Source organism: Equus asinus, chromosome 7 (genome assembly GCF_041296235.1).
Source record: "Equus asinus isolate D_3611 breed Donkey chromosome 7, EquAss-T2T_v2, whole genome shotgun sequence".
In the NCBI taxonomy this organism is placed as follows: Eukaryota; Metazoa; Chordata; class Mammalia; order Perissodactyla; family Equidae; genus Equus; species Equus asinus.
Window position 1 is genome coordinate 107,887,496 of NC_091796.1, and position 19,268 is coordinate 107,906,763.

Consider the following 19,268-nt stretch of genomic DNA (forward strand, 5'->3'; position numbering starts at 1 on the left):
GGAATCACGTGGTAGGTCCTCTTTGGTGCCTGGCTCTTTCACTATGTATATTGTTTTGAGATCCATGCATGTTGCTTATATCAGTGGCTCCTTTCTGTTGCTGAGTAATTTTTGCTTGTTTATGGAGGGATTGGTTCTGGGAAGCACTCTGTCGTTCTTGGAGGTGGAAGTCAGTTCTGTAGAGCTTGTTTTTTTTGTTGTTTTTTTTTTGCTGAGGAAGATTCACCCTGTGCTAACATCTGTGCCAGTCTTCCTCTATTTTGTATGTGAGTCACTGCCACAGCCTGGCTGGTGAGTGGTGTAGGTCTGTGCCCAGGATCTGAACCTATCAACCTGGGCATGCCAAACTTAACCACTGTGCACAGGGCCAGCTCCAGAGCTTGCTTTTTAAAAAATAAGGTCTAGGGGCTGGCCCTGTGGCTGAGTGGTTAAGTTCACACACTCTGCTTCGGCAGCCCAAGGTTTTGCCAGTTCAAATCCTGGGTGCAGACATGGCACCGGTCATCAAGCCATGCTGAGGCAGCGTCCCACATGTCACAGCTGGAAGGATCCACAACTAGAAATACACAACTATGTACTGGGGGACTTTGGGGAGAAAAATGAGAAATAAAATCTTTTAGAAAAATGAATAAATAGATAAGATCTAAGAGATTTCCAAACTGAATAGTATTTTCCCCCCATGAATTTTGGTTACATTGATCTTTTAACAGACAAATGGAAAGCTAGTCTTTTGATTACTCAGCTGATCTTTTTATTTTAATATCAAATTTATTGAAGTCCAATTTAATTACAGTAAAATTCACTCCTGACGTATGTGTATATCACAATTCAAGATATAGAACATTTTCATCACCCTGGAAAATTCTTTTGTAGTCAACCGCTTCCTGCCTCCCAACACTTGTCTTTCCCAGAATATTATATAAATAGATAATTCAGTATGTCACCTCTTGAGTGTGGCTTCTTCACCAAGCATAATGCATTTGAGATTCATCCGTATTGCCTGTAGACCTCTCTTGTTGATTAGTATTCATTGGATGGATGCACCATACTTTGTTCATTCACCAGTGGACAGACATTTGGACTGTTTCTAGATTTTGGCAGTTATAAATAAAACCACTTTACATAGTTACATACAGGTTTTTGTGTGAACATGTGAACATCTGTATTCATTCTCTTGGATAAATAAACTAGGAGTGAGTTTGCTGGTACATTAACTGTATGTTTAATTTTATAGTGGACTGCCAACCTTTTTTCCAAAGTGGCTGTGCCATTTTGTGTTCCCACCAGCAATGTATAAGAGCTCGATTGTTTTATTTTATTTTATTTTTTTGAGAAAGATTAGCCCTGAGCTAACTACTGCCAATCCTCCTCTTTTTGCTGAGGAAGCGTGGCCCTGAGCTAACATCCATGCCCATCTTCCTCTGCTTTATATGTGGGATGCCTACCACAGCATGGCTTTTTGCCAAGTGGTGCCATGTCCACACCCGGGATCCGAACTGGCTAACCCCGGGCCGCCGAGAAGTGGAATGTGCACACTTAACTGCTGTGCTACTGGGCCGGCCCCAAAGCTCGATTGTTTTATATCCTTGACAGTACTGGTATTGTTAAATATTTTTGTTTTGTTTTTTTAGCCATATTAATACGTATGTAGTGGTATCTCATTGTGATTTTTTTGTTGTTGTTTTTTTAGGAAGATTAGCCCTGAGCTAACTGCTGGCAATCCTCCTCCTTTTGCTGAGGAAGACTGGCCCTGAGCTAACATCCATGCCCATCCTCCTCCACCTTATACGTGGGACACCTACCACAGCATGGCTTGCCAAGCGGTGCCATGTCTGCACCCGGGATCCGAACTGGTGAACCCCGGGCCACCAAAGTGGAGCGTGCGCACTTAACTGCTGCGCCACTGGGCCAGCCCATCATTGTGATTATGATTTGCATTTCCCTAATGACTAATGCTGTTGAACATGTTTTTATGTGCTTGTTTTCCATCTATGTGTCTTCTTTGAAGAACTTTAATTTAGATACTTTGCCCATTTTTAATTAGATGTTTTCTTGTTATTAAGTTTTGAGAAATCTTTAGTCTGGAAACAACTCCTTTTCCAGATTTGCATATATTTTCTCCCAGACTGTGGATTGTTTTTTAATTTTTTTAGATAGTGTCTTTAAGAGAGCAGAAGATTTTAAATTTGGTGAAGTGCAATTCGTCTATTTTTGTTTTATGGATTGTGCTGTTGATGTTGTATCAAAGAAATTGTTGCCTAATCTAAGGTTGTAAAATTTTCTACCATGTTTTAGAAGTTTTATAGTTTTAGATTCTATATTTAGGTCTTTGCTCCATTTTGAGTTAATTTTTGTATATGGTGCAAAGTGCAGGTTGAGCTTCTTTTTTGCCTTAGGATGTTGCATTATTCCAGCACCATTGTTGAACGTGTTCGGTATAGTGTTAATGTTAATAATATTCATTATAGTTCTTTTAATTTGAATATTCCCTGGCGCATAATCTTAAAAAGAGAAAGTTAGGCGGCCAGCCCGGTGGCGCAGCGGTTAAGTGCACACATTCTGCTTCTGCGGCCTGGGGTTCGCCAGTTCAGATCCCAGGTGCGGACATACACGCTGCTTGTCGAGCCATGCTGTGGCAGACATCCCACATATAAAGTAGAGGAAGGTGGGCACGGATGTCAGCTCAGGGCTAATCTTCCTCAAAAAAAATTTTTTTTTAATTTAAAAAAATCATTTAAAAATTAAAGAAAGAGGAAGTTAATGAAGGACTTTAATAAATCTGGACTGTTCATTTTATAATACCAGAGATTCTTTATGTTGTATGTTAACTCCATGCTTTTTGTTAAAGGTCTCAAGATTCTGTCCTCCAAGAAAATCTTGCTATGATTGGATAGGACCCCCAGATAAATGTTCAAACCTTCGACCTGTTCACTTTTACATCCCCGAAAATGAATCACCACTGGAACAAAAGCTCAGAGAATTAAGACAAGAAACACAAGAATGGAACCAACAGTTCTGGGCAAACCAGAATTTGACTTTTCGTAAGGTAAGTTTAGGTTTCAGGTCAGAATGAGAAATAATACAGTTGGCCACTTGGGGGAGCTAAATCTTCAGTATTTGCTTTGCCTTTCAGTGATTTGGTGGTCTCAGTCCTGCCCTCCCTTGCCTCTCTTTCCTCATACGGATACATTATCAAGTACATTTATATGGATGCAATTTTTAAACCAATATGTAACTATACGTAAGAATGTCAGTCATTCATGGAATCACAGCTCTTTAGACTTCAGGGAGGCAGGAGTAGCAGAGCCAGAGCTAGGACTGCATGTTTAGTGTGTGTGTGTGTGTTTATAAAAATAGGGGTTTCTGTGATGTGCTGCCATTCTTCCTGAGAATTCAGAATTCTTAACAACATACTCATAAATGAGCTACATGAGAAAGAAGTATGAATATTCTAATCCAGAAGAAAAATATTTAAGCTTTATATGTTTACCCATTTGGGCAAGCTAAGTCAAACGGAGTGCATTTTTCTTGTTCTGTGGATTTATAAACAAAGAGTCCCTCCCAAAGTTTATTAAACATCTCGTTTTCAAATCCTATTTCAAGCATGAAACTTTTAACCAAAATCAGATGGTTTAAAACATGCTTTGAGATGGGTCGTTTCTCAGGAAATCCACATCCAGACTTTAGAACACTGCGAGCTGTGTCGTAGCCAAGGAAAAATGGAAAGATAGAGCAAAGGAGTTCTGATAGTTGTCTTCTTTTAGGAAAAAGAAGAATTTATTCACTCAAGACTAAAAGCTAAAGGCCTGGGACTGAGAGCTGAATCAGGTTAGTTCATTGGTTCTTTTTCTGCTAATGTTTTTGTTTAAGTAACTACATGAGAAGAAAAAAGAAAGGATGTTGAACAAAGTAGAGAAAGTTCAGGAGGCAAGTCACACCTGTTTGGGCAGGCTCCCTGAGGGCATACTCAGTGGGACGTACGGCTGTCCTCTTGCTGCTCCTCCTCCTCTGTTTGAGTGAGATCAGCTCTCTTGTGATTTCAGGTCATTCTGATTGATGACCTCCCACTGACCTTTGGAGTTATATCGCAAGGTCCCATGGCTTCTCCAGCTTCTCTGTCTCTCATACCAGCTCCTTGTCTGGATTCCTGATCTCAGTCCATGCTTTCACTGGCTCACATGAGCAGTGTTTATCCTTGAAGCCTCTCTCCCTCACCCCTTCATCTCTCCTCCAAGTTTACCTCTTAAACATTTCTCTTTTTTTTTTTTTTGAGGAAGATTAACCCTGAACTAACTGCTGCCAATCCTCCTCTTTTTGCTGAGGAAGACTCGCCCTGAGCTAACATCCATGCCCATCTTCCCTTCTACTTTATACATGGGATGCCTACCACAGCATGGCTTTTGGCAAGCGGTGCCATGTCCATACCCGGGATCCCAACTGGCGAACCCCGGGCCGCTGAGAAGCAGAACGTGCGCATTTAACCACTGCGCCACCAGGCTGGCCCCTTAAACATTTCTTAATGTTTTAACTACTAAATGTTCTTAACATTTTAACTAAAAGTAACACTTTTGCTACTTCCTATCCTTTAAACATTGTTTTAGTTCAGGCCCTTGTTAAATTCTCTGCCTAACTTCTTAATTGGTTCCTTGGCTTCCAATCGTTAAATCAGGGGGCTTGGGGGCCGCAAACTTTTTCTGTAAAGGACTAGATAGTAAATAGTTTAGTCTTTGTGGGCCATGTGGGTCTCTGTTGCAACTATTTAACCCTGCTCTTGTAGTGTGAAAGCAGCCATGGATAATACATAGACAAATGGGCATGAATGTGTCCCAATAAAACTTTATTTACAGAAACAGATGGTGGGCCAGATTTGTCCTGCAGGCTGTAGTCTGTCAACTCCTGCTTTATATCCGATCTTTGTAGTTTAGCCAGACTGTTCTACTCAAACTGCAAATCTGATAGTTGCCATTCAGCTTAGGTTCCTGGACTCCCCTTGACTACAGAATGACAGCTGCACTCCTCCATCTGGATGGCAGGCTGCCCAGCCCATGCCTAGCTCACCTCTTTCACATCTTGTCCCCCATCCCTTGCACTTGATGGGCCGGGGGAGCCAGGCTGTGTTCAGTTCCCTCTGCCTACTGTGCTGTCCTTTCTTTTTGGATGGGAAGTCTAGTGCTTAAAATAACCTTTCTTTTCTCTTGGTGTTGATATAAGGCCTGAATAACATTTCATACTGTATGTTAAAAGATGTCTGCTATCAAGACATTATTCTGATGGAAAATCCAAAACTGTTGACCCTAAAAATCGTGTCTGTCATTGGGCTAGAGCGCCTGCTCATCCTTAGTGTGGCCTGGATATATTTAGAATAAAGGGCTGGGGAAGATGCAGTAACCCAGATGCCAGGCCCTCATTGTTTGCTGTCAGCTGCACGGGCCCCGTCAAGATGGGGTCTCAGATGGCAGGAGCGAAGGGGAAAGGGTGCTACCTCCCAACAGCCAGCATAGAAGAACAGCTCATAGTTCTGGGTCCTGATGCTATGCTGGGTGCTAATGCTAAGTCCTTGCCTGTATTATCTGCTTTATTTCCCACAATGACCCAGTGAAGTGCAGGTACTGTTGCTTTTATCATTTTACAGATAAAAAACTTGGGAACAAATTATTTAACCAAAATTACACAGTGAGTAAGTGGAGGGGCTGAGGTTCTGACCTAGAAAGTTGGGTTCCAACGATCCGCCTGGCCTCGCCTCCCACAGTGGCTCTCAGCCCACTGCGCGGTGCTGTCCTGGCTGTGCCGGGCCCAGGCCTCCGGCTGTGTGGACCACTCAACGCTGCGCCTGCTGGGGGGACGCCAGCCCCGGGCCTGCCATCAGGGACCCGTCGCGCCAGCTCGCTGCCTGCCGAGCAAGTGCTTGGGAGACCAACCACTGTCGTAACAGACGGGAGAGGTGGTTTTGAGTCTTATTACTAATATCACAGAGTTCCTGTTGCTGACATTACCAAGATTGGAAAGGCTGGCCTTAAATCAGGTATGAGGACAGGATACGAAAAGGGAGGTGCCCACTCTGTCAGCTGTTTAAACAGCTACCAGGCTGCAGTGACGGAAGTGGGGGCTGGTAACAGGCTGTCACCTCAGTGGGCCAGGACACACATCTCATACAGAGGTGGCTAACGCAAGTAGAGGGGTCCTACAGAACTGAGGGAAGACGAGGCTTGTTTAGTAAATGATATTGGGGAAACTATTTACTTTTGGCCCAAAAGAACAAATTTAGATTCATGCCCCTTCTAATACAAATATATTCTAATGGATGAAAAAATTAGTTATTAAATATCAATTGTTTATGGATTAAAACGTTAAATACGTAGCTCCTAGAAAGTAGAATTACGTAGACAATCTAACAGCGTAAAACTGACTCTCCATTGTCTGGAAGAATGACGATTCCCTAAGCTTGACAATGAAAATAGATTCAAGAACATGAAAACTGACAAAAGCTGTATCAGTTAAGACTCCCTCTGATCCAGCCTTTTGTAAGGGAGAGTTTGCTGAGGGGCACAGAGGTGGCTCAGACCCAGGGCCAGGTGGAGCCGGGCCCAGACATGGCCTGCACTCAGATGCTGGCACCAGAGGGAACCCAGGACATGCTCTCTGCTCTCATTTAAACTCCTCTCTACCCCACTGCTGCAGCCTTCTCTCAGTGTAAACGGGTTTTCTCAACCTCTCAGTTTGTACCTCCCAAGTTCAAGGAAGTAGCCTTCCGGAGGCTCTCCCCAGGTAGGTCGGCCAGTGGGGAGGTGCCCCAGGCTTGGCAGAGGGTGGGGATTGTGTTGAATAAGCCTGGCTCATTCATGTCAAATGAGCCTGGCTATTGCCATGGCAACGAGGGGTGGAGGAGGCAGTGCAAGGACGCTGCCCAGCAAACCAGAGGGGCAGGCAGACAAAGGGGTCTGCATCCGGGAAGCAAGTGAAACATGAACAGCAGATTGGGGGATGTTTGCAGCACACATGACAGGCAGTCTGGACTTTATGAAAAGGCTTAATACATTTGTAGAAATAACAAAACACCTAAGACGAATAACGTGAGTAAAGAAGAAGATTGCTCAAACTCTGAATTTTACAGTGTGTATTAAAACAGCAAGCAGGCATCTTCTTATGCTTACTGAATTCACGGGGGATGTTTTCTGTGATTGGACCCAACGCTGTTGGAGTTACATTGACAGTATGCTGCTCATAGATGGTGAGGGCAGTAGAAAATGCCCAGCCCCGTTTCCAGAAGGAGTCAGTTGCATGCAATGCACATATGCCAAGAACCAGGGAAATTATGACCACGGAATATCTGAGAATTCATTCTAGAGGAAAACATGAGAAGAGTTAGCTTTGTGTCCTTGTAGCATTATCTTTCATTCCCCAAAAAATGGAAAGTATCTAAATATCCAATAATGGCAGATTAGATAAGGCTGTGGTGGCCCACCCACACAGTGGATGTTCACTGGAATATTCTGCAACGATGTAGAAAAAGTATTGAGTTAATTTCAAGTGCAAAAAGCAGAAAACCATGATTTCAGCTCTGCCTGTCCTCAAATTAAATCTCCTTTGTAAGCCAGGCAGTACTGTGGGAGGATTCTTATCTCCAATTTCTTTTATTGCTAAAGTGTTTATGCAGTGGAAGACAAAGTATGCCATCAAAATGGATTCGCTTTAGGACAGCTGGTATTTATGAAACACCCACTCGGTTTTTAGTAAGTGTGTAATGAATTAGATGATTCTGCCTTTATTTAGTTTTCCTAAAGTTCAATAGCATCTTGCAGTGTTGACAGGTGTGGAATAGGAATTACTTAGCAGACATTTATGGTGCTTCTGCTTTATGTTGAGCATCGGCCTGGGGGTGTTTGGGCAAGACACCAAACTAGACCAACTGCTGAAGGTGGCACCCCGACCTGTCCTTAGAACCCTGGGCTTCTACTCTTCCACTGGCAGTGGTAACAAGCAGGTGCTTCTGTGCCAGGCCCCATCCCAGCCGCTGCACTGGCTAGAATTCGGTTCCTCTCAAAGCACCTCTCATGAGGTGTGCTGTTGGGATCCACAGTCTAGAGATGGGAGAAGCCACAGTCTGCCGCACAGCCAGTGAGGGACAGAGCTCCATCCACGTGGAGCTGCTCTCACTGCTGCTGCTGGGAGGACACTTCCCACCTCTTCAGCTCCTCACACCTGTTGAAAGGCCAGAACAAGATGTGCCAGGAAGCTGACTGGAGGGTGCACACACACCTCTCCCTCAGGGACTGGCCGGAAACCCTGCTTATTCCTCAAAAGTTGCTGATGCTCCTGAGCTGGCGTGGTCGCTCCTGATTCCTAAAGCCCGGGCTCCGTTCCTTGGCCCCCTCACGACACTATGGCCCTGCCCGCCCCCTTCTTCGTTTGCTCTGTGTTCAGCCACATCTGCACATCTCCAGACCCTTCATTTCTGTTGCCTGTGCTGGTCCCTGGCCTGTGATGATTTTCTCCCCTTTCTCTGCCCTACGGGATCCTATTCATCCTTCAAGACCCAGCTTAAATGTCACCTTCTCTGGGAGCCTTTGGCTTCCCTCCCCTCCTCAGGCAGCTAGTTGTTCCCTCCCTTGCCCCACTTAACATCTATCCATTTGTTGATGAAGTATTTATGAAACACCTGCCACATACCAGACGAGGCAGTGGGACTAGTGGTGGCCGTGCCTTGTGGAGCTGACATTCTAACGTGGAGCAGGAGTGTAACAGGCAGACAAGTAAGCTCAGTAAATACACACTGCACTCTTGGAGTGTGTTGAAGAAAAAAAAGCAGGGAAGTGAGAAGGAGGTGAGCATTTTTTTTTAAAGATTGGCACCTGAGCTAACAACTGTTGCCAAGCTTTTTTTTTTTTTCCTGCTTTTTTCCCCAAATTCCCCTAGTACACAGTTGTATATTTTTAGTTGTGGGTACTTCTAGCTGTGGCATGTGGGAGGCTGCCTCACCGTGGCCTGACAAGCGGTGCCATGTCTGTGTCCAGGAGCCGAACCAGCAAAACCCTGGGCCGCTGAAGCGAAGCTTGCGACCTTAACCATACTTGGCCACGGGGCCGGCCCCAGAGGTGAGCATTTTAACAGGGCCCTCAGAGAAGGCCTCTGAGGAGGAGGCAGCTGAGGGGAGATTTGGGAGAGAATCTTCTGGATAAGGGAACAGCTTGCAGATAGAGGTTTTGAGGAGCAGCAGGAGGCTGGGTCAGAGGAGCAAGGACACGTGGAATAAACTGCTGTTTCCTCAAGCAGTGGGAGTCCAGGTGATGTGGCAGGCCCTTGGTCAAGTGCTGGAAGAGATGTGGTCCTTGTGTGAGGAGAGAGCCATGCCTGTGCCATGCCATCTGAGTGTTTGCCTGTATGTTGTGTGAGTAAAGGGCCACTTTCCCTCCTGTTTCTGTGGAAACATGCCTTTGGGCTACCTTCTCAGCTTTGTCTCCCCAAAATCCTGATGGGGTTTGGAGCATCAGAATCTGCTATGCAGCCAAAAAACATGGCCTCTGCATGGAGACTCATCTCGGGGGGCTGGCGTGGGGCAAGTGGACCAAACTGCGAGGAGGGGGAGCCCGAGCACGGGCCTCTGCATGGGGCTCCCCTGGAAGTGCAGGAAGCCCTGGATGTGCCTGGGCTCCTCTAGAGATGGTGGTGTCTGTTTACGGCTTGGGGCTACTCAGCCAGAGTGCCCTCCCAGTGTGGTCTTGTTCCCTCGTCCCTGAGCCATTTCTGGGCTCCTGAGACTGGCCCCTGGGTTGCTTTGCAGCCCCACTTCAGAGGAGCTCTGCTGCCCCCATGGCAGGTGTGGTTGCTGTCCTGTGTGGCCTTTTCCAGTGTTTGGAGAGTAGAGGAGCCCTGAGAGTGGGCGCCACAATTGGCATCTCCCCCTGCATGGGGGGCACCCCGGTGGTGGCCAGGTCAGTCCCTGTGCACCACCATTCCACACCAGCACCTAATGTGTTAACTTGGTTCATGTGTGCTCACTGACTCAGAGATGGAATGGTTAGGCTGGTATCTACCCAGGATGCATTCAAATTAGGAAACATTTCATTTCCTTCATACTAGTACCTCACAGTTCTTCATTAGAAACTTCAGAAGCTATTGAGGTATACGTGATAAAACGCGTCACACGTTCTGTACATTGATAGATATATGCCTTCATGTATATCAGTTGTGAAGAAAATGAGTTAACGCCATAACCATTAGGGTCTAATGATAGAGGAAGATGCTTTTTTCATCCTTAAGTCCTCTTTCTTTATTGAGATAATTAACATATGATAAAATTTACACTTTTAAAGTGTACAATTCAGTGGTTTTTAGTATTCACAAGATTGTGCAACCATCACCACTATCTAATTCCAAAACATTTTCATCACCCCAAAACCGCCACACCCATTGCCGGTTACTCCTCCCACCAGCCGCTGATCTACTTTCTGTCTCTAGGATTTGCCTATTCTGGACGTTTCCAGATAAATGGAATCATACAATATGTGGTCTTCTGTGTCGGCCTTCTTTCTCTTCAGTGTGTATTTTCGAGGTTCATTTATGTTGTAGTATGTTTCAGTGTTTCAAAGATTGTTTTTTATGGCTGAATAACATTCAGTGGTAGGGATACACCACATTTTATTTACCCATCAGTTGATGGACATTTGAGTTGTTTCCGCTTTTTGGCTCTTACGAGTAATGCTGCTGTGCACAATCGTGTATATACCTACAAGTGAAATTGCAGGGTCTTGTGTTAACTCTTTGTTTAACTTTTTGAGGAACTTTCAGGCTGTTTTCCAAAGTGGCTGTACATTGAACAGTCCTACTAGCAGTGTATGAGGGTTCCAATTTCTCCACCTCCTCTTCAATACGTGTTATTGTCTGTCTTTTTGATTATAGCCATCCCAGTAGGTGTGAAATGATATCTTATTATCTTTTTAACTTGAATTTCCCTAATGACTGATGATGTTGAGTATCTTCTCATGTTCCCATTGGCCATTTTTATAGCTTTTTTGGATAAAAAGCTATTCAAATCCTTTGTCCATTTTTAAATTGGGATCACGGTTTGTTTGTTTTTTTGGGGCATAAATGGATCAGAGTTTATTGAATGACCAGGCAGACAAACCAGCCAGTCAGCTCATTTTTACGTTGTTCACCTTCCCACCCAACATCGGAAAGCATTGGTTTTCTATCAATATGTGAAAATGATTTCATTGCTCCATTTCTTCCTCTTTATTGCTGTAGGCTCTGCACTGTTGCACCAACAGAAGACAAATTCTTGACCTGAGCTCGTTCCCCTTTCTGCCTAATTTCTTTTATCATACACTTATGTTAATAATTTATGTGAACAGAGTTATTTATTATATTACACTTGCCCTAATTCTGCTACGTAGATACTTAAGGAATGCACTTACATTGGGATTTTGGTCAACTAAAATTCATAATGATTGGGTTCTCTTTTTATTGTTGAGTTGTGAGACTTCTCTACATATTCTGGATATTAGACCCAAATTAGGTAGATGATTTGCAAATAGTTGCTCCCATTCTCTAGATTGTCTCTTCACTTTACTTTTTTTCTTCCCCCCCCTGAGGAAGATTAGCCCTGAGCGAATATCTGCTGCCAATCCCCTCTTTTTGCAGAGGAAGACTGGCCCTGAGCTAACATCCATGCCCATCTTCCTCTACTTTATATGTGGGACGCCTACCACAGCATGGCGCGCCAAGTGGTGCGTAGGTCCGCACCTGGGATCCAAACCAGCGAACCCCAGGCCACCAAAGCGGAACGTGTGCACTTAACTGCTGTGCCACTGGGCTGGCCCCTTCACTTTCTTGATAATGCCCTTTGAAGCACAGAAGTTTTATCTTTTGATGAAGTCCTACTTATCTTTTCTTCCTTTGCTTGTACTTTAGGTGCCATATCTAAAATGCATTGCCTAATTCAAGGTGATGAAGATTTGCACGAGTCTTCTTCAAAGGGATTTATAGTTTTAGCTCTTCCATTTAGGCCTTTGACCCATTTGGAGGTTATGTTTGTTTATGGTTTGAAGTAGGGCTTCAACTTTATTCTTTTGTCTGTGGATATCCAGTTATCCTAGCACTATTTGTTGAAAAGACTATTCCTCTCCCATTGAATTGTCTTGGCACCCTCATTGAAAATCACTTGCATTGGATGGAACAGAATTGAAAGCCCAGAAATAAAACCACACATCTATGGACAGCTTATCTTTGACAAAGGAGCTGAGGGCATACAATGGAGAAAAGAAATCTTTTCAACAAATGGTGCTGGGAAAACTGGAAAGCCACATGTAAAAGAATGAAAATTGACCAGTCTTTTTCACCATTCACCAAAATAAACTCAAAATGGATCAAAGACCTAAAAGTGAGACCTGAAACCATAAGGCTTCTAGAAGAAAACGTAGGCAGTACACTCTTTGACATCAGTATTAAAAGGATCTTTTTGGACACCATGTCTTCTCAGAGAAGGGAAACAATAGAAAGAATAAACAAATGGGACTTCATCAGACTAAAGAGCTTCTCCAAGGCAAATGAAAACAGAATTGAAACCAAAAAACAACCCACTAACTGGGAAAAAATATTTGCAAGTCATATGTCTGACAAAGGCTTAATATCCATAATATATAAAGAACTCTCACAACTCAACAACAAAAAAAATCAAACAACCCAATCAAAAAATGGGCGGGAGACATGAACAGACAAATGTTCTTCTCCAAGGAAGATATACGGATGGCCAATAGGCACATGAAAAGATGCTCATCATCGCTCATCATCATGGAAATGCAAATCAAAACTACACTAAGATATCACCTTACACCCATTAGAATGACAAAAATATCTAAAACTAATAGTAACAAATGTTGGAGAGATTGTGGAGAAAAAGGAACCCTCATACACTGCTGGTGGGAATGCAAACTGGTGCAGCCACTATGGAAAACAGTATGGCGATTCCTCAAAAAATTAAAAATAGAACTACCATACGATCTAGCCATTCCACTACTGGGTATCTATCCAAAGAGCTTGAAGTCAGCAATCCCAAAAGTCCTATGCACCCCAATGTTCATTGCGGCATTATTTACAATAGCCAAGACGTGGAAGCAACCTAAGTGCCCATCAACAGATGAATGGATAAAGAAGTTGTGGTATATATATACAATGGAATACTACTCAGCTGCAAAACAGAACAAAATCATTCCATTTGCAACAACATGGATGGGCCTTGAGGGAATTATGTTAAGTGAAATAAGCCAGCTAGAGAAGGATAATCTCTGTATGACTCCACTCATATGAGGAATTTGAAAATGTGGACTTAGAGAATAGTTTAGTGGCTACCAGGGGAAAGGTGGGGTGGGGGGTGGGCACAAAGGGTGAAGTGGTGCACCTACAACACGACTGACAGACAATAATGTACAACTGAAATTTCATAAGATTGTAACCTATCATTAACTCAGTAAAAAAAAAAAGAAAGAAAGAAAGAAAATCACTTGCATTGGGCCAGCGCAGTGGCACAGTGGTTAAGTGCGCACGTTCTGCTTCCAAGGCCAGGGGTTCGCTGGTTTGGATCCTGGGTGCAGACATGGCACCGCTTGGCAAGCCATGCTGTGGTAGGCGTCTCACATATAAAGTAGAGGAAGGTGGGCACGGATGTTAGCTCAGGGCCAGTCTTCCTCAGCAAAAAGAAGAGGATTGGCAGCAGATATTAGCGCAGGGCTAATCTTCCTCAAAAAAAAAAAAGAAAGAAAATCACTTGCACAGAAATGTTTGGGTTTATTTCTGAGTAAGTTTGGTTCTTTTGATCTATATGCCTATCCATATGCCAGTAGCAGACAGTCTTAATTATTGTAGCTTTGTAGTAAGTTTTGAAATTGAGAAGTATGAGTCCTCCAACTTTGTTCTTCTTTTTCAAGTTTGTTTCAAGTTCACTGGAGTCCTTGCATTTCCATATGAATTTTAGGATTCACTTGTCAATTTCTACAAAAAAATGCCAGCTGGGGTTTTGATAGGGATTATGTTGAATCTGTATGTCAATTTGGGGGGTGTTGCGATCTGAATAGTATTAAATCTTCAAAACCATGAACATGGAATGTCTTTCCATTTATTTACGTCTTCTTTCATTTCTTTCAACCATGTTTTGTAGTTTCGTTCTATCAGTTTTATACTTTCTCTTTTAAATTTATTCCTAAGTCTTTTATTCTTTTTGATGCTATTGTAAATGGAATCATTTTCTTAATTTCATTGCCAGTTGTTTATTGCCAGTGTATAGAAATACAGTTGACATTTGTATATTGATCTTATATCCTGCAACCTTGCTGAACTCAGTTATCAGATCAGTAGTTATTTGTGGGTCCCTTCTCCTTAAGTCTTAATGTTTACGTTGAAATTAATTTTCAGGTCAAAAAGCAACATTGAATGCAGAAGAAATGGCTGACTTTTATAAGGAATTTTTAAGTAAAAATTTTCAGAAGCATATGTATTATAACAGGTAGGTGTTTAATTTTTTCCTAAAAACTTGAGTGTCACATCCATGCTGGGTATATTATTTTCTTACCTGAATTTAACAACTTTCATGTTTATATTAAAGGTAGAATTTGCTGTGAACTTAGTTTTTTCACTTTTGAATAAAATTGACAACTTAAAGTTATTTTCATGGCAGCCCTATAGCAGTTTGCACCCCTAGTGCTTGGACAGTGGGTTCTGACAGTACTTCCCACTAAAGGGAGCCTGACTCCGTGGAGAAGCCCAGTCTGGGGTGGCACAGAAGGAGTCTAGGCATCCTGTGTCTGAAAGTAAAGAGGCTCAGAGACCAGCGGAGTCACGTGAAAAACGGCATAGGAGCCAACTTGAGGGGCTCCCACAGGCCAAAGATGAAGCCATTGTAGCCACACAAAGGTGACCATGGTGGATTAAAAATGGATCAGATATGCAAACATCTTTGTGACCATAATGATACTGACAGGCTCATGAGTCACCTCCAGATATTGCTAGCCAGCCGACTCGTTATTCTGAAAACTGATAAATAAAAGGAAAGAATTCAAAACACATGCGTATGAACCTCTCTTTTCCTGTACTGACTATTTCAGTACACGGGAACCAAACGAAGGAGCATTTTCTTTGTAGAAGAATGACAGCCACTGCAAAAGGAGTGATGGTGCTGGAAAATTACCGCTTCCCTGATGGAATAATGAATCCGAACAGCAGTCACCCGTGCTGCTAAAGCCGTTGAGCAGGAAAGCTGATGAGGACTTAACAGCAGATGGGTCAGGCTGGTGGCACCTGAACCCCCGGTGCACCTTCACACAGTACCAAGTGGGACAGCTATCACCACATGTCTCTGAGATACAGGAGGAGGCGTGCAGCACCACCCATGAGGTGCTCTTACCAAAAATAAAATGGGATTGGAATCTAGTCAGGCCTCCAAATCTAATACCAGTTCACAGAGAAAGCGTAAAAGTGTGTATGTGGGGGTGAGAGAGGGATTCATAGCAGACCTTGTTTAAAATGACAGCCTGGGGGCTGGCCCCGTGGCCAAGTGATTAAGTTCACACGCTCACGCTCCGCTTCGGATGTTAGCTCAGGGCCAGTCTTCCTCAGCAAAAAGAAGAGGATTGGCAGAAGATGTTAGCTCAGGGCTAATCCTCCTCAAAAAAATAAAATAAGTAAAATGACAGCCTGAAGGGGGCCAGCCTGGTGGCGTAGTGGTGAAGTTCATGTGCTCTGCTTTGGTGGCCCAGGGTTCACAGGTTCAGATCCCAGGCATGCACCTGCACACCACTTGTCAAGCTATGCTGTGGTGGTGACCCACGTACAAAATAGAGGAAGATTGGCACAGATGTTAGCTCAGGGCCAAACTTCCTCATCAAGAAAAAGAGAGAGAGAGAGGCAGCCTGAAGATACAATCCCAAAATGTTGGAAATTCTGTAAGACAAATGATTCAGTTTCAGCAAGTAACTACAATCAAAAACAAAGACAGACATAGGGTGAACTATTATAGATTAAAAGAGACTTCATGAAATGGATAGACCTTGTTTGGATCCTGGTTCAGACAAACCGCCTGTAAAAGTCAGAGGAAATTGAACAGTGGCTGTGTATTAGGTTAAGGATGAGTTATTGTTCATTTTATCAATGCAGTGGTAGTATTGTGGTTATGTGTTCTTAAAAAAGATTTTAATGATGCATAACAATGTGTATTTTCAGTGGAAATGATCAGATATGATGTTTGAGATTTGCTTTAAAATGTAATAGTGACAGCATCGGATCAGGCGGGTGAGGCAGGATCTAGAGGATGGTCAAGGCTGGAGGAGCTCATGAGAGCAAGGGTTGGACATAAAGATTAGTTCTGATGCATCTGGATTCTGTTGCTCGTGCTGTCATATATTGCTCTGAACTAGTTCAGTTCCTCACTCAGGCCAGTATTAATTATCTTTCTCTGAACCTTTGATTTCTGAGGAGGGCACAGCACGTTAGCTGTCTGTGCAGTCTGCGGCATTCAGAGCAGAGAGAAACAGCTCACCCAAGGCCAAGCAGCTCTGGAGGCTGAGTGCCCCTGTATGCGCCCCCCACCTGCTGCCCCTGCTTCCCTATGGAAACAGGAAGAGCGTAGTTTGCCTGTCCCTACACTTCATTAAATCAAGTCATCTGTATCGGTGGAGTGGTCTCTGGCTTTTCCTTAATAACAGAAGAACTTGAATCCCAAAGGGATACTGGTTTTCTTTTTCTGGAAGCCTTTCTTATTTATTTAGAATAAATAAATAGCTTCCCATTTATTGCATCACTTAAATAGCTAGAAATGTAAAGATGGTTTTCATGTGGAGAGGGATTTTCTATCCAGCCATGCGAAGGCTCCAGAAAACGAGCATTTTTACCTCTTGCTATTGCTTCTTTTGAGCCCTTGGTTATTCTGCTTCCTTCTATACTCAGAGCCAGTAAATCACTTGAGTCCAGTTCGGAATGGCAGTTCCACATTCACTGGTTAGCTCATTTGGCCGAAAAGCACTGGTCTTGTTGGCATTTCAGCTTCCAAGGCCTTAGCACTAAGAGCCTGGAATGTGTGCATTCGTTGTGGAAACTTTCCAAGCTTTGCTCGTTCAACTGCTGACAATGGGGTGAATTTGTAAGTTTTGCATGTTCTGTAGAGTAACTCACAGGCAAGTGAGCCCCGACTGTGTGTGAACTCCATCCCAATATTTGTATGAGAAGCTCTGGAATTATCTCTTTAAAGACTTAAATTACACTGAAGCTCAGATCATCTCGAAAAAGAGGATCTGGAGCTTTGTAATGTTGGCACTCGTGATAAATTAGCTTCTCATGATGCAGTGCTTTTGTCATGTGTTCCTTATGCAAATAAGATGCCAATACCAGGATGGTCCCCACTGAGTTCCTGCAGAGCCTGCCAGTCATTTTGCTAAGCGGTCACGCCCCCGTCACTCAACAGTTGTGTCTCTCCAAGAATGCCACTGGAGTCCAGGGCAGCCCCACGATTCCGAGGGCTCTTTTGGAGTCTTTTAGCAAAAACCAGAAGAGGGTTGCAGTGTCCTCCAGGAATGGGACAAAATGGGGTTTGGGTGACCTGGGCACATCACCATTGAGCCTTTTTCTCATCCTGATGAAAATCCAGGTGGAAGGAAGGAAGGTTTTTATGGACAATTTACCTTTAATGGAGGCAGGCAAAGGAAGAGACTGTGAGGAAAGGAGGAGGAGGAGTCAGGGGGCCTTGCCTTTTGGCTGGGAACTCACCTCAGAGACCTGCGTGCTAATGGTCAGTCACTGGGGATATGTCACCTGTGCTTGTCCTGTTCCTCTGTAGAGACTGGTACAAGCGTAATTTTGCCATCACGTACTTCATGGGAAAAGTGGCCCTGGAGAAGATTTGGAACAAGCTTAGACTGAAACAAAAGAAGACCATCAATTAGGAGCCCACCCTGACCCACCCGCCCAGTGTCCGAGTTTCCACAAGAAACAGCTGGTTGCAGGAGCCCGCTTTATCAGTGCTCTAAACACCCATAAGTGATCTGAGTCCACCACCTTCTTTATGGGGGCCCCTTGGCTTATGTTTCAGTGCAGGGCAGGCTGGGAATCCGCGGGTCCTGGGGTGCTGTAGGCCACCTGGCTTCACCCTGACTGTGGACACCAGGCCGGCTCTCAGTCACAGACGTCATACTAAATAAAAACCCAATCACTGTGTGCCTGTTTTCTGTGTTTTTGAATTGTACCAATTTGAAATAAAACAATATAAAAATATTAATAAAGTTTCACTTAAAAAAGTGGGCTCCACTGTTGGGAATGATTTGGAAGCTGGCTGCCGAGTGAACTGGAAGCTGCCACGTGTCCCCACGGGCTCACATGACCAGTGAGCCGGGAATTATTGGAGGCCCCTGGGTTTGTACCCTGATGAAATGCAGCTGTCCTGGGATGCTTGCCCTACAGACTTGAAGCAAGTGCAGCTCCTGTCAGAGACCTCAGGTGACTGCGGAGCCACCTTGAGAGAACTTTTCTCCATTTACTCGAGTGAGGGAAAGCCTGTTTCCAGAGTTTTCCCCGACAACTTGCTCTGGATCACACTCCTCTGTTTTTTAAATTCTTTTGAAACCACAGTTGTTTGAAGTAGGATTATATGGTTTTAAAATGAGGAGGCTCTCTTTGTACTGCATCCTGGAGCCGTGTGGCATGGGGTCACAGCTTGCAGGAGGGGATGCCTGCCTCAGCAATGGGGAAGTGGCCTTCAGAGGCAGGCCACATTAGCCAGCGTGTCCTCTGAGGATAGACAAGATATCTGGAATTAACTAAACGCCACTTGGCAAGTAGTTTTTATTCCAAAATGAGGCATGACAATAGAGTCACAAGACTGGATTTCTTCTGTGACTTATAAACTGCTGCCACTGAAGATGATTTCCAAGGAGAAATTCCAGAAACCAGAAGAAGCATATCACCCCACCCCACCCCCCGCACTGAGGCCTTTAAGGGCTGTGCAGATGGATGAGGGTGAGTGTGAGAACCCGAAGAGGAAAGCCCGTGCGCCACGTGCCACTGGAGAACCCTGCACTGGGTCAGTCACGCTGTGGGGCAGTTAACCCAGCTCTGCTAACCAAGGTCCCCGGAGAGTGGGGCGCGTGGACCATGAGGTTACCCAGAAATAACACTGTATCATTAATTCCTGCCACTCCCTCTGCTAAACACAGGTTCTCAGCCTGACACCAGCGTGTGTCACACTGTGTGCAGCTGCAGAGAAACAAGGGAAAAAGTGATAACCACCAGGGTTG

At 44.1% G+C, this 19,268-nt stretch overlaps 1 protein-coding gene across 4 annotated transcripts in view; it reads left to right on the forward strand.

Moving 5' to 3' along the window:
• The window catches only part of COA8 (cytochrome c oxidase assembly factor 8), a 42,578-nt gene that overhangs the window by 13,525 nt on the left and 9,785 nt on the right, over positions 1-19,268 (forward strand). Inside the window, exons 2-5 of one of the 4 annotated variants that reach the window (XM_014854487.3) lie at positions 2,849-3,046; positions 3,765-3,828; positions 14,404-14,494; positions 17,816-18,192. In XM_014854487.3, coding sequence (XP_014709973.1) covers positions 2,849-3,046; positions 3,765-3,828; positions 14,404-14,494; positions 17,816-17,921 — 459 coding nt within the window. In that variant the 3' untranslated portion in view covers positions 17,922-18,192. Of the gene's footprint in view, positions 1-2,848; positions 3,047-3,764; positions 3,829-14,403; positions 14,495-15,092; positions 18,193-19,268 lie in introns of those variants that run through there. The other 3 variants (XM_070514399.1, XM_070514398.1, XM_044774383.2) reach the window with 3 other exon arrangements.